The sequence below is a fragment of the Aquarana catesbeiana genome, linkage group LG05 (assembly GCF_042186555.1).
Source record: "Aquarana catesbeiana isolate 2022-GZ linkage group LG05, ASM4218655v1, whole genome shotgun sequence".
In the NCBI taxonomy this organism is placed as follows: Eukaryota; Metazoa; Chordata; class Amphibia; order Anura; family Ranidae; genus Aquarana; species Aquarana catesbeiana.
In genome coordinates, this window is record NC_133328.1 from 411195934 (window position 1) to 411211780 (window position 15847).

Genomic DNA, 15847 nt, shown 5'->3' on the forward strand with positions numbered 1-15847 from the left:
GCATAGCCTTCCCTGCATCCTGGTTTCCTTTGCGGAGGATAGTGAGCCATCCACGGTCTGAGGAAGTGTCCAAACGGTGTCCCCTTCTCAAGAAAGGCCCCGACCGGGTTAAGGTCACAAGCTCTTTAAGCTTGCCATTTGGTAAGCGCCCATTTTATACTTAACACTGTGGTGTGGTGAAGGTCCATCCAGTTCCACCTTATTTGCCTATCAAGGGGCTCAGTTGCCCGGTTTATCCATTGCACTTTGAAGATTTCCTTTCACCTATCGGACTTTATTTGGCACTTGATTGTTTTGGACTTTTATTTATCACTATTCACTATTTGTGATTTATTTATATTTCAAATTACAGCGCTGCTTTCTTTTGTTTATTTACTGTTTAATGTGTGTATCTCACATATAAGCGGCTGCTCTTCTTTTCAATTGTTTGTCATTTGTTTATTTACTTGATTGCTCATTGTTTACATCATATAGCGCGGTGATTCCCTCTTTTATTTATTTAATGGGCACAGTGGGAGCATTTGATGGCACAGTGGGAGCATTTGATGGCACAGTGGCTGCATTTAATGGGCACAGTGAGGCTGCAATTGATGGGGTTTTTTTCAGAATTTTTCAGTTTGCGCCCCCCCAAAAATTTGGATCACCAGCCACCACTGAACTCACCCCATTATTTGATTATATATATATTACACACACGCAAAGGATTTTTGTATTTTCTCTTTTATCTTTTATTTCTTTTTTTTCTTCTGTTTTTGTACTTTTTCTCGGTCAGTGAAAATTTTATAAAAATAAATTGAGTAAAAAGAAAAAGAAAAAAAAAGACATTTGGCTGAGGCAAGGTTAAAAATCAAAATCCCCTGTATTTGTGTGTCCAAATCCCCAGTACATGGCAAATCATCTCTGTAAGTGCATTTTTCTAACATTCGTCATCTACTGTCTGGATCTATGATTTAAAAATGCATATGTGTTAAATGTGCATTTTATGACTTGTTCCAGTATATTTTAACATGTGTTTTCTGAGGGGAGAGAACATGTGAAAAAGCATACAAAATGCATGTATAATTCTCAGGTATCATGAAACAGACAGAGACAGAAAATGCAGTAAAAAAAACACACCTTTTAATAAAGTAGTAAAAATAGTACACATAGTAAACGTAGTCAAAACCTAGTCAGGGTTCGGTAGCCAGAGGGGGTAGTCAGAACAAGTCAGGAAATCAGGAAGCCAGAGATCAGTGTAGTCGGAGGCAGCAGACAGGATCAGGAACCAGAAGGGATGTCAGCCAGGCAAGTCTTCAACAGGAACACAGCAGAGAGTCTCTAGATATGTTAACCAAGGCAAAGGCACTGAATGAATGAGCCAGGCAATTTAAATAGCCAGAAGGGTCTGGCTGTGGGCTGCACTGAAGAGCAGGAAATGAACACCAGGTGAGCCACTGTGCAACGATGAGTGCTGGCAATTAACCGACAGCTGAGCAACCTGAGCACTAAGAAAGGAGAGCTGAGCCCAGCCCTGACAATAATTTGTTTTATATCTGTTTTCTATATTGCTCCACTATTCCCCATGGAGCCTTTGCTTTACCAAAATTGCAGGAAAACTAAAGCAATTAACATTTTTGACAAAAAAAGACTATGTCATAAGACATGGATAAATTCAGTTTATTTCAAAATTATATTCTTGTTTTAGTGAATTTTAGAGGGTTCCAATATAGCAGGGGTCCCTAACCCCCGGGCCGTGGCCGGTCTGTGACCTATTGGGGGCCAGGTCGCGAAGCAAGGGGGGTTGGCGGCAGCTCGTGCTTTATTGGTGGCCGCCTTTATTGCTGCCCGGGCTCCACCTCTTTTTTTTTCTTTCCCTCCATGGCGGTGGAGACCAAATCACCAGTGCTGACCTCGCACCTCTAGCGGTGGCTCTGCTGATACAGCATCAGCACGGAGGTCTCATAATGGGCCATGCAGGAGACACCCTGCGGTCAGGCCACTCCACACCAATCCACTCAGAGCCTGGCCAAATCAAGACCCAGGCGGGACTCGGCTGTAGGTCAGCAGCAGTGATCCACTCACTGATAGTGTTCCTATAGGAGTCTCTGTGCAGTCAAATCTAAATACAGATCATTAGCAAAAAGGTTTGACTGCATGGAAATTCCTGTTAATACCGTATGGTAAATGGCAACACTATTACCCAGCCCCCATCGCCACCAACCACAACTCGACCCCCCACCCACCCTCAGTCCCTCTGGAAAATATGGCCGCACAATACCGATCCCTGGCACTGAAAAGGTTGGGGACCACTGCAATATAGGACACTGAAAATATTAGAGCTGATGTTAAATATGCTTTTAATTTGGCTTTCCTGGTCCCTCCTCCCCCCTTCATCAGAGCTAGAAAATTACTTAGAACCCCCAAACATTTTTTCTAACACCGTAGAGAATAAAATGGCGGTTGTTGCAATACTTCACACCGTATTTGTACAGCGGTCTTACAAGCACACTTTGTTTTGGAAAAAATACACTTTTTTGAATTAAAAAATAAGACAACAGTAACGTTAGCCCAATTTTTTTTTATATTGTGAAAGATAACGTTACGCCAAGTAAATTGATACCCAACATGTCACGCTTCAAAATTGCGCCCGCTCGTGGAATGGCGACAAACTTTTACCCTTAAAAATCTCCATAGGCGACGTTTAAAAAACGATCACGGCAATACCTCACATGTGTGGTTTGAACACCGTTTTCATGTGCGGGTGCTCACTACTCACGTATGCTTTCGCTTCTGCATGCGAGCGCGTCGTGGCGGGGCGCGTTTGAAATTTTTTTTTTATTATTTATTTTACCTTTTTTTTTTACACTGTTCTCTTAAAAAAAAAAATAAAAAATTGTGTCACTTTTATTCCTATTACAAGGAATGTAAACATCCCTTGTAATAGAAAAAAATGCATGACAAGACCTCTTAAATATGAGCTCTGGGGTCAAAAAGACACAAAAAATGCAATAAAAAAATAAATAAAATTTTGTCATTTAAAAAAATACAAAAAAAAAAAAAAAAAGGCCCCGACGTTTTGATGTCGCTTCTGCCCTGCAATGATATGGAGACGGGTGGAGGCCCATCTTCCCCTCACTCGTCTCCATGTCAGGCTAGGGATAACACCCGATCACCTCCGCTGCTGCCGACAGCTCCGGTAAGCGGCGGAGGGAACCATAGGGGGATGGGCCCCTCTCCCGCAGCCGATTAGAGTTATCTCTGCAGCGAATCTGCTGCAGAGACCACTTTTATCTTAAAGCAGTCCGCCCGCTGAAGAAGAGGATACCGGGTTTATGGCAGCTAGATGCTGCCATAACAACGATATTCCTCTTCAAAGTACCATTGTATAACAACAGTGGGCTGTCCGGAAGTGGTAAAATAAAGCCCTTGAATGCATTCCATATTGTCTGTGACCCCTGCTAGGAAGATTCACGTTTACTATTTTCCCTGGTGACCATTGTCACCAGACCAGAAATCTAACATTAGAGTTCCAAATTCAGGCACTGACTCCATACCTGTTTTTCATAAATTGAGCACTCCAGATACAGATGGCTTGTGCCTACTTTTAAATTCTTCTATCAGCTTGATAGCACGTTTACTTTAACAATACTTGTGCTCATAACATATAAGGGATTGCCCAAACCATAGGTGTGCACAGCCTGTTGCATTAGGGTGTGCACCTCAAATGTATTAAAACATGGACGGTGTTGGTAGGGCAGTGGATGATGTCAGTAGAGCATTGGACTTGTCAGTAGGGCAGAGGTTGGTGTCTGTAGGGCAGTGGATGGTATCAGCAGTTTTTTATTATTTTGTGCAATTGGTGTCAGAGGCGGGCGGGGTCACTCATTACATAAACGGGTGACCTTGCCCCCCTCTGACACCACAGCGAAAGCCATAGGGAAGTCCCCGTGCGTTTGAGGGGGCGGGGTCACCGGGTGGCCCTACCCTCAGTTATATAAGAACTGTCACAGAACAGAAGCGTCACACTGCGGGAGCCTCCCATTGAGGCGGATTGTCCAGAGGTCGAAGCAGGGAAGAAGCCGGAGGAAGATGCCAGAGGAGAAGACCGGAGGAAGATGCCGGAGAAGACAGGACGAAGAAGCAGAGGAAGATAGAGGAAGAAGCGGGGGAAGAACAAGATGGAGGAAGAAGAAGAAAACCGAAGGAAGACCAGAAGAAGAAGGAAGAAGAAGCGGGAAAGAAGACATTAATAAAGGAATTGTCAAAAACCGTCTCTTGTCTTTTTTAACATTTTTTAAACTTTTTTTGTGAAATGGTAGGGGTACATTACCATACCCCATTACCAATTCACACAGGGGGGAGGCCGGGATCTGGAGGGCCCCTTGTCAAAGGGGGCTTCCAGATTCCGATAAGCCCCCCCGCCCACAGACCCCCACAACCACCGGCAAGGATTGTGGGGATGAGGCCCTTGTCCTCATCAACACGGGGACATCCTCCCCATGTTGAGGGCATGTGGCCTGGTACGGTTCAGGGGGGTGCGCTCTCTCGTCCCCCCCTCTTTTCCTGTGGCCTGCCAGGTTGCGTGCTCGGATAAGGGTCTGGTATGGATTTTTAGGGGGACCCCCACGCCATGTTTTTTTAAAATTTCGGTGCTGGGTTCCCCTTAAAATCCATGGATTTTGAGGGGGACCCCCACGCCATTTTTTTTTTTACATTTTGGTGCGGGGTTCCCCTTAATAGCCATACCAGACCTGAAGGGCCTGGTATAGAATTTGGGGGGACCCCCATGCATTTTTTTTTATATTTTGGTTCGGGGATCCCCTTAATATTTATACCAGACCCAAAGGGCCTGGTAAGGGACTGTCGGGGAATCCCATGCCGTTTTTTTCAATGACTTTTATGTGTATTGCAGAGACCCGACAATTCATTAATAGCCGCGAGTACTTTTGAATGACTTTTTTTTCGTTTAGAAATGTCATTTTGCCCTCGGACTGTTGTAAACATGGGAAACATGCGCCACTTTACAGGCATACTATAGACACCCCCCAGGTACGAAATTTAAAGGAATATTTCACTTTCACTTTTATTGTTTCACTTTAAGCATGATTAAAAGCACTGCTCCCGAAAAAACAGCCATTTTTAAAACTTTTTTTTTGCATTGTTACATGTCCCCTGGAACAGGACCCAGGTCCCCAAACAAACACTTTTTATGACAATAACTTACATATTAACCTTTAAAATTAGCACTTTTGATTTCTCCCATAGACTTTTAAAGGGTGTTCCGCGGCTTTTGAATTTGCCGCAAACACCCCAAATTGTTCGCTATTTGGCCAATGTTCGAGTCAAACTCATGTTCGACCCGAACATAAAGCCCATCCTTAGATGCCAATGGTTCCAAAAATGTGTCGAAAGTGTTCGATGTGTCCACCATAATGTCGCAGTCCCGATAAAAATCGCAGATCGCCGCCATTACTAGTAAAAAAAATAAAATATAATAAAAATGCTATAAATCTATCCATTATTTTGAAGATGCTATAACTTTTGCGCAAACCAATAAATATACGCTTATTGCGATTTTTTTTTTTTTATTTTTACCAAAAATATGTAGAAGAATACATATCGGCCTAAACTGAGAAAAAATTTGCTTTAAAAAAAAAGATGGGGATATTTATTATAGCAAAAAGTACAAAATATTGTTTTTTTTCAAAATTGTCGCTCTTTTTTTGTTTATAGCACAAAAAATAAAAACCGCAGAGGCGATCAAATACCACCATAAGAAAGCTCTACTTGTGGGGAAAAAAAAGGACATCAATTTTGTTTGGGTGCAGCGTCGCACGACCGCGCAATTGTCAGTTAAAGCAAAGCAGTGGCGAATCGTAAAAAATGGACCGGTTATTCAGCAGCCAATCTTCCAGGGCTGAAGTGGTTAAAGGGGTTGTAAAGGTTAGATTTTTTTTCAAAATAACAAACATGTCATAGCGGGATGGTGTCCGTGTCTGCTCTGTATAGTGAAACAGACCTCTGCTCAGCGGGGATTAGCGGACCGATCCCCCACTGAGCAAGCAGAATACACTTAGTGGAGGAGCCTGTGTGAAGGGGCCAAACGAAAGAGCAAGTTGCAAAATGCCATATCCAAGTAATCATTCGAATATTACATTTAACCATATTTTCTTATGTATGTGAGTAATTTAAAATAAAAGTGCATATCCAAAAATACATAAATCGTTCTGTAATTTTTTTTCTATAACAATATACAGAATTGTTGGATCTGTAATTTTAGAAGTAGCAAAAGAAAAAAGTTGCATCCAATGTTTAATAGAAAGAATTGTAAAGTAATCTATATAATGTTTTCAAAACATGTTGTGCTTTTATTTGTATTATAATAATCACAGAATATTTCTGAAATCTAGTGGACAGATGTATATTGAAAAAAATCAGATCTGTACCCAATTGTATTCTAAAGCATAGTGCCAAAGTTGGCCATAAACTAGCTGGATTTGGAATGTTTTTGTATTTTCTAATGGTTAATGTGGTCAAATAGACATCAGTTGTTGCCAATTTGAAGGAACAGGATAGAAAATTTTTCCAAATGAAATTCTAACTGTGAAAGTGGTTTTTGTTTGGAAAAAAATCGTACATCTTGTGACGAAACATGATCCATAAGTCTGTGATTCCATTCAAATAGCAGGGCTGGGTGACATTTTAAGGGCTTTCAAATAAAATTCAGTAGAGGTAAGAAAGAATGTAATTGATTTTTCAGAAATTCCATATGACAGTTCGAACAAAATCTAACTGTGTATCTACTGTATACATCTGTGATTTAAAAATGCATTTGTTATAACATTTTAACATATAGTATGTTATGAGCATTTTAACATATGGCTTTTTAAATGTATTTAACTACAGCAAACAACATTTTTAGAAAAAAAAGACACTGTCATGGTATGAAGATATAATATTTTGTACTGAAAAAAAAGGTAAAAAAACCATACTCATGTTTTGGTGCATCCTAGGGGTTTCATATAAGACACTGGAATTCTTATGTTTAAAGTTGCTGTTAACTAAGCCATTTAGAGGTTGCTACTTCAGTCGTAAAAAGGGAGCACATTGATTATTGTCAGTTGCTTACCTAGTTCGTCTTGACAGAAGCTGTCTGGTGGGTTGACATATTTCATGGAGCTCACATCTAGTTTCCAGTTGTGCTTTGTACAACGCACAATGCTAAAAGCCATACAAAACAAAACAAACAAAAAAACACAATTGATCCCATAACATCAATAAGCATAAATTCCATACTGGCATAAATATTTATATAAAGGGGGTATTAATAGCGTGGAAATGCAATGAAGGGGGGATGGGGGGGGGGGGGGGGGCTGTTGGGTTTAGTTTTTTTTTTTTATAACTACAGTTATCCCTTGAATCTAGATTTATTTATTTTTTTCATTTTGAGATGTGCCAGTTCTGCAACTTAGAACTTTCAGCTTTGTAGTCTTTGTAAACAATGTATCCCATTTTTAAGAATAGATTAGGTGTTAGAAAGAGGAAAATGTTATACTTACCTGACAGTAATTTTCCTTTCCTGATGCAAAGCATGACAGCATATACGTATGCCCTATTCCATCACTGGCTATACTATATAAGTAAGTCTCCTCCCTGCAGGCAGCATTCTCGTAACTTAGTATCACTGCGAAGCCCTTTAAGGAGGGACCTATATGCTACCATGCTTTGTATCAGGAAAGGAAAATTACCGTCAGGTAAGTATAACATTTTCCTCTTTCCTGACACAGCATGACAGCATATACGTATGGGATGTACAAAATCACCAGACAACAAGGGTGGGTAATGCTGAAGTGTTTAAGTCGAGGATTAGATCTAGCCCCACTAACGACTGAAATGTATTGTAGCTAAGGCCGCTGGGTCCACAAAAATGGGCCTCCAATGTGTTAAATATAGACCAGGTCGTAGTTTACATATTAGTTCTGGAGGGACTCCTTTGGAGTTTCGTCCATAGATGCACAATCCATCTGGGAAAGCGGTCTCTGTCCTCAATTGATGGATTTGTCCTAGCCATCTAAGCCCCTTGACTAACTTGATCCGCACCACTGCCATTCTCTTTAATGGACAGCGATTGTCTTCTTCTGATGCCGTTAGGCCTGAAGAGCCTATTGTTTGCTCCTTGAAGAAGGGCCAATTCTTTGTCTCTCTTCAACCTTGAATCTATTTCCAATGCTTGTGGTACTTCAACCACTTTAGTTTGGATATGCCAGAAAGATGATGTTCTAACCCAGATGCAAACATGCAGACCTCTGTATAGTGCTGAGGAAGAGACTAAAGACATTTTGCCTGATAATTTCAGCAACAAGGTAGTTTATGGTTTGACACTTGGATATCTGAGATCCTATTAGCCATACAAAATACTTCTTCAGTGTTACTGGCCATATTGAGGATGTCTTATCCCTCTGAATGGAGAGTGAGACAATGTGTCCCACACTATTTGGAAGACCCCAGGGGGGAAAGGACAATCTGCCCAGGTCTTTCGGAATTGGTTTGCCAATATATGTGTAGCAATAACTCTCGGTGGAGCTGCTGGTTTATTATTGGGCCTGTCCTCTCTTCTATTCACCCCTCTTAAGTTGTTCAATCCCCTTGACACAGCTGTAGTGCAGTGTTGTAATGATATTATTACCAACTTTAACCCACAATATACACTTATATTTATATTTACCTCTACCTGGGTGCTTGTAGCTCCACCTGCAGGAGAAATAACACTGCACACAAACTTCTGTAATAACCAAAATGACTTCTTTCTTTGGATAAATTATATATTTTATATAGAAAGTTATTACAGTGACTACACTATCACACCAACGTAGTGTAACAGTATAGTAAATAGTTATGACAATATTGATAACATACACAGAATATACCTAAATATATATTTATACCAGGGAGCTCCCCCTGCTCTAAACCGTAAAGTCACTATCCTTTGTAACTAGATGCAGGGCCCTGCAATAATAAGAGATAGTCTTGACGTCTTCAATCTTCGTTAGCTAATAAATGGTAATCGTAATCCACAGAGAGTTCTTCTGAGGTGTTGCGCAGTGTAAGGTAATACACAAAGGCAATTGTAATCCAGCAAACTGATTAAGAGTTCTTATACGAAGAAGATAGACTTCTAGTGTTAGCACTTGAATATTATAGTCTATGCAAATGTAATATTCTCCAACTCAACTTGTTCCGTGGGATTATCTGTCCCAGCAACAATCTGTGAAAGTTCTAAATGTGTGTAATATTAAACAAACTTCTGGGTGTTAACCCTCTCACCACACGGGATCCAGGCAGATGGATGTCTCCATTTCAGCAGTTCTCAGTCCGTATGGAGCCACCACCATGCTGTCACACTGTTCCGTTCACTAACGACCAGGAGTCCTTGGTTACCTCCCCCACGGGTCTCCGGAACAATCACTTCTGCTGCTTCAGCACACTGTGATACGATGGCAGGATCCTTGCTGCTGCTCCGCTCCTTCACAAGGTAGGCCGCAACCCTGTGGGACACACACACCCACAGAGTCCTGCTGGCAGGCCACGCATCCCAGGAACAAGAGACTTAAGATGGCCGCTCCCAGCCCTTTTATATCCTCCCACAATGCAGTTCAGTTCTTCTCTTGTCAAGGAGCATTGTGAGTAGGTCATAGCTAATATTCAGAAGTAAACAATCAATCACTTCCATGTCACTTCTCTTAATCATGAAACATAAAAGTATTATACCTTTTCAATTGTCCACTAGATGGCACTAGATCAACTTATACCCTTATAACACGCTTATGACTAAAAACAAAAGTTGTCAGTGCTACATATGCAACAGTTACTGGATCCCAGAGAGTGAGTACACGATCATCTATCCTTTAATGCCGTCTCTATGCTTACTTGTATACAATTCAATCCTTACAGCAGGGAACAGAGGATTCCAGAGGATTCCATCCTTTCAATCCTTTAAATTCTGTAGGGTTTCCTCGGATCTAATGTACTTGAAGTTTGGAGTAGGCGCCCTGACCTCCATAGGATTTCAAACACTAAAGGTGAGACTTCCAGGTGAGCCTTCACTTCTTGGTCTCTAGAATCTAGATATAACTTGTCTGGATTTGGAAGATACCATTGGCCCCGCTGTATGAGGTGTTGGATCTCCGGAAGGAGAATAGAGGGTTCTCAGATCTGAGACTGTACCCGTGGATATCATGGCCTGCAGGCCACCGGGCAATTATTGTCCTCATCACCACTGAACGACTGCGGATCCTGATCAGGATCCTGAAGACTATTAAGTTTGTTCAATATACATACTGGCTAATCTGCAGACCCAGCTGGATGTCAGTAGTTTCACTGCTTCCACCTCTGGGAAGCCACCAAGGTTACTGTCAGATCAATATCCCGATAGCCTTTTTTTGTTGCCGATCCCTTGACTGGCTTGTTGGTTTGGAGACTATCCCTTGGCATCCAATGGCTTTGTAACTTAAGACTTCTTTGCAACATAGCCGAGGATCTCTTTGTTGCATTTTTGGAAGGACTTCAGTCTGCAACCACTGCAACTCTCACTTTGGACACCTTGTCCTCCATTGGCATGAATATCCGACAAGTAATAGATTGTGATGATTGGTATGCCTAGTAGCTGATAAGCTGAAAGATTAGCTAGCTTAGCTACCTCCCAAAAAGGGACTTATCTCCTCTGTGGAGTGACTGTTCCTGGAACAGGAAGCAAGTCTTCCCTTACTACAAAACCAGTTAATACAGTTGACAACCTTCCCTTGGGCGTCTCGGACCACATGGGTTACTACCGGCTACTTTACCCCTTTTGCGATCGTGGGATGCAACCAATGGGAAAGAGCTATAATTTGTTCAAGTGAGATACTTATACTGTTGCTCTCTCTGAGGGTAACTCTGCTGTATTCTTCAGGGATTCAGAACTGCTTCCAGGTAGGTCATTGCTGTAATGAGACTAGTTGGTCTCTTGATGATGGCTCCTCCCAGAGTCTGAACTAGAACTTTTTTCCCAGGACCTGGAAGACATTGCGCCATGTTGTTGCCCAAACAAGGCTCACCAGAAGTCCTTGCTGCCGCAAGACGGCCACTACTGGACCCAATATCCTGGGAAATACCCGGAGTTTGTGGAAAGGCTGCAGTCTGCCAGATGAACTCTTAGTGAACTCTCGACGGCCAAGCAAAGGTACTTGCAGAAACATGGGTGTCTCGAAGTGTGTATACAGTATATACACACACACAAACACCTGCTAGGTCTAAAGACAATCTACAGTCTTAGGTTTCCACTATTGCAACCTAAATATCGTGTAATTTTACTACGACTTTTATGAGACTTGAAGCAATGCCTGGGTATTCTTGAGGTCCATGGCCCCAAGTCGCATCAAAGTAGTGTAGGGACTACTTTGAAGTTGCACCGCTATGAACGGTACTCCTTGGAAATCATGGGGTATGATTTGTGGAAGCCAAGCCTTACTGATGGCTGGAGAGATTGATTGCAACAATGCCATATGCAGTTTTGGATCCTAACCCTTCTGCTTGTTGACCAAGTCTTACTTTTGACTAAAGAAGATGCAGTCATAACCCTTGTGCTCTAATGCATCATGGAGGGAATGCAATGAGTTGGAGGAGAGGAATGAAAATTCCAATGGCTTCCTTAATGCACGGGACCCACGGATCCTAAAGCTTGAATTTACATATAATTCTGTCAGCTCAGCCTACTGGGCGACTTGGGTTTAGACAGACAAATAAAGATGATTGATTCTTTATTCTCCTCTATAATTTTCCCAGGTTTAACCTGTCATTCAATCTTCATTACTTTGCCTTTTGGCTATCCTCTGGCCATTGGCGATTTCACATAAGGGATTAATCCCCCTTCTAGATAATCACTGGATCCGACTTGAACAGTCACCACTCTGACTTAAAAGCGGTATGTGTTACTTGTGGGATGCGCTATAAGGGTTAACTGACCACAACGGACTACCAGAAAAACAGCATACAGTCTTGTATCCACAGTGGCTGAACTGCATCACTGGCTACTTCATTTTCACTCTAGAATCAGCCGTCATAGAGAGTTTATCACTGGCCAGAGCTCTGCTTTCATCTTGTCTGGGATCCTAACAGTCTGGCTGCTGAAGTGAGCTCAACCGCAGGTCACAAAACACTACTTAATAGTAGTATGAACCTTCTTCATCTCCAGATCCATTCGCTGTCCCAGGGCCTCTGCAAAAGATATTGCTTTTCTGATAGCAGAAGGGCACCCCTGGCTAATCTGATTAAGCCTGTTTGGCCAGCTGCTTTTGAGGCAGAGGTACCCTTTAAACGACTTAGTTGTTTGATTAGCTTAGTACCTGAGCAATATTGAATAGAGATCCACAGTCAGTTTGAACAGAGTTAAAACATCCACTTTTTGCTTCTGATATGCCAACTTGCCATTGCAATTTCCTAGAAGCAAGCTAAGGCTGACCCATCTGGCCAGTCTGATAAAGACTCCCTGGCCAACTGCTTCTGAGGTAGAGGTTGCCTTTAAATAAATGCAGCTGTTTGATTAGGCTTGGTATGAAACCATTAGTGACTATAGGCCTTCTCAGTCTCTGCCCATTTGCCACTGCCTCTGGCCTGCAACTTGGCATGCATTTTGGCTGACACACCAGTTACCACCAGTCCACTAAGATTATTGAAGAGATTTCCTTGGTCTGCCTCTTCTGGCAGTTAAATACATAGTGGTTCCTTCAGGGCTAAAGAGGACCTGTCCCCTGTTGCAGAAGCAGGTTGACTCTCCTCTTCCAGAGAAGTGGTGTTGGTGTTGAGGGCTGGAGAGATTTACAATCCATTATGCCCATGATGTTCACTCTTTTAGGATATAGATTATACCTACCTGCCCTCACCTTAATGAACATTGCTCTGGTTTCTAGGAAGGCTGATTGCTACTGGCCCACGGATGAGCTGAAAGACTGGAGCCATGCCTGGGAGTATTTGTTAAAAAAAAAACATCAGTTGTAACCACTACAAGCAGCAAACCACATATCCCTCTGTGGTGTACCACAAATAACTGAAGCAATTACACATTACTAACAGGTAAAGTACTAAGGAAATGTAACTATGCAGATCCTGACTTTAATTTTAGCATCAAGGTCAGCATGTATATCAATAGTGATAAACGCAAAGGAATCATTAGTACTGTAGAGTCAAGACCAGAACAGACCAGATGCCATCACCAGATGCCAGATGCCATCACCCCCTCATCCTGGATCCTAAGGGGGGAGGTCTCCTCCATATAGGAGATTTACAGCCTGTACAGCGGGGAGCTTCGACACAGGAGAGGCTTGAACCTGTGTGGCTTGGTCAGATGAATCCAGCAAGGTGAGGGAAAAGAAAAATCCTGCTTTCAGCAGCAGCATTACCGGCTGTAGCAGTGAGGGAAAAAAAAGAATGCTGCCTGCATGGAGGAGACTTACTTATATAGTATAACCGATCCTGGAATAGGGCAGAAGGCGGAGCCTACCCATACGTACATGCTGTCATGCTGTGTCAGGAAAATGTAATCCAGGGCATCCAACATATATTTTGGAACCTGATAAATTAACAGGAGGAAGAGGGAACAAATAGTGTAAAGTTTTTTTACCCTAATGCAGAGAATGCATTAAGGTAAAAAGCCTTTAGAATTTAGAACCACTTTTATTTTGAATTGGCTGCCAATGCACCTAATTGTAGATAATTATACAGGTAAAGGGGATCCCCTAAGTGGACTTTTTAGGCACTTAATTACATCATATATAAAAAGTGTAGCAGAGTATATAGAATATTATAATTGTAGATAATTCTGCACTTGACCCTTTTTTGGGTCAGCGCACTAGCGTGTGGTGTGCTGTAACGCATGAGTGTTGAAAATGAATGGCATTTCAATGCACCAACGCTAATAACATGTGAACTGACCCTAGCACAAGCATAAAGATTATTACTTTAGGTATGTGACTGGCATTTCAAATCTCCATGGCTGCAAATAACAGTCCTCTTTTTAAAAAATAATGATAACTACCTTAGTTATCTTGGTGTGTAGGCTTATTAAATTGAGCCTTATGCAATGAAATTAAATAATAAATAAAACTTAAATAAAACTTGTTGTATAGCTTAAAAAAAGACGTAGCACTATTTTACAGTATTCAGTTCATAATGGGACAAGCTACATGTAATATTATGTTCCATCTTCCTAGGTACCCTGTAATGCAACCCTAGCTGCAATGTCACACGGGGTGTCACAATGTCACATCAGCGCACAGCCACCAGGCACCGCAACTAGCAAAGAGATGGCTGTTTTGCTAATAAGCACCTATCTTTGTGAAGCGCCACCTCCAAAAGGAGCCGCTTGGTATCTTGGGTTCTCTTTTCTGCGCTTTGACACTGCCACGCTGACACATCTAGTTGAATGGAAATCACTATAAACACTTAAAGAGGCACAAGCAAAGACATCTTTGACTTGGTAGCAAGCTAATACCAGGAAATGAACACAAGACTAGACATGTGCGATTAGTTTCCTACGAATCGAAAATTAGTACGAATTTCCGTAAATTCGTACATTCGGGAGGATCAGAAATACGAATTGCTATGCTTCCGAATTTTGTATGAAATATGAAATTTCGTTTAGGAATTTTGGATCCAAATTCCTAACGAACATTCGTAATTGTTACGAAATGTTAACGAACCTAAAAGTTAAAAACCCAGGAAGTCAGCACAGCACAGGGATGGTGGGAGCCCCTCATAATGATAAATTCATCATAACCAACATTTGTAATTGCTACAAAAAGTTAACGAACCTAGCGAAAATTCGTATTTCGTACGAAATTTCGGACACGAATTAGGAAATACTAATTAATTCTAATACGAAACGAAACGGACCGAAATGAAACAAATTTATTGATGGCGCACATCTCTACACAAGACTGTTTTGTGGTGAGAGGAACTAAATGTATTGGCTTGAGTTGGAGTAAATAGAGGTTTGAGTACAAATAAACAAAGTAGATTTAGGCAAACCTGTTAGACAGGTTTACTTGGTTGTCTGCAGGCTGGTCGGTAAGTTAAGCTTGTTTTATTCCTTGGATTAATCCTTGGCCTTGTTTATAACTAGATTTAGGCACAGCCTGCTAGAAAGTATAGTCACTATGTCAAAGCTACTTAAATTACAGTTCTGTACCACTGCATAGGAATTTACACATAAATCAGCACGATCACAGTAGAAACAATATAAATATTAATATATAAAGTGATCTTGCACGGTATTAAGAATAATCACTCAAAAACACTAAGTGAAGTCCACAAAGGGATTAATAAAGTGCCAAAATCTTAAAGTGCAAATAGTATTGGCACTTAATTAATCCCTTTGTGGATTTCACTTAGTGTTTTTGAGTGATTATTCTTAATACCGCATGAGATCACTTTATATATTTTTATTTGTCTATTTTGTGTACTGTGAACACTATTAGGTTTTGCTGCTGGTTTTACATATTATTACCACTTTTTCTGTAAATAGGCACATTTTACTAGTTACTCCAAGTAGCTCGAAGGACACTTTTACACAGGATATAAATATTAACTTGTGTTGTGAATAGGGATATTACAACTGCTTAAGGTGCACCCAAAGAAAATTACTATTCCCTGTGGGATACCCCTGGGTGGTACCCCTTTATTAATCAACTAGCAAAGGTCTCTATGTGGCAACTGTAAATAGGCAGTCTATAGTCCTGAATCTTTAGCCAGCTAATGTTGAGTCCCAATCGTACCATTGGTGCACATGGGAACAGTTACAGTAAGGCCTTCAGGCAGTAATGGGCATTGGGACAGT

At 41.4% G+C, this 15847-nt stretch overlaps 1 protein-coding gene across 1 annotated transcript in view; it reads right to left on the reverse strand.

The window, feature by feature from the left end:
* LOC141145914 (cytidine monophosphate-N-acetylneuraminic acid hydroxylase-like) overlaps positions 1 to 15847 on the reverse strand; it is a 135971-nt gene that overhangs the window by 91031 nt on the left and 29093 nt on the right. Inside the window, exon 2 of the mRNA XM_073632717.1 lies at positions 7109 to 7200. Within this exon, the coding sequence (XP_073488818.1) occupies positions 7109 to 7200 (92 nt within the window). The remainder of the gene's footprint in view (positions 1 to 7108; positions 7201 to 15847) is intronic.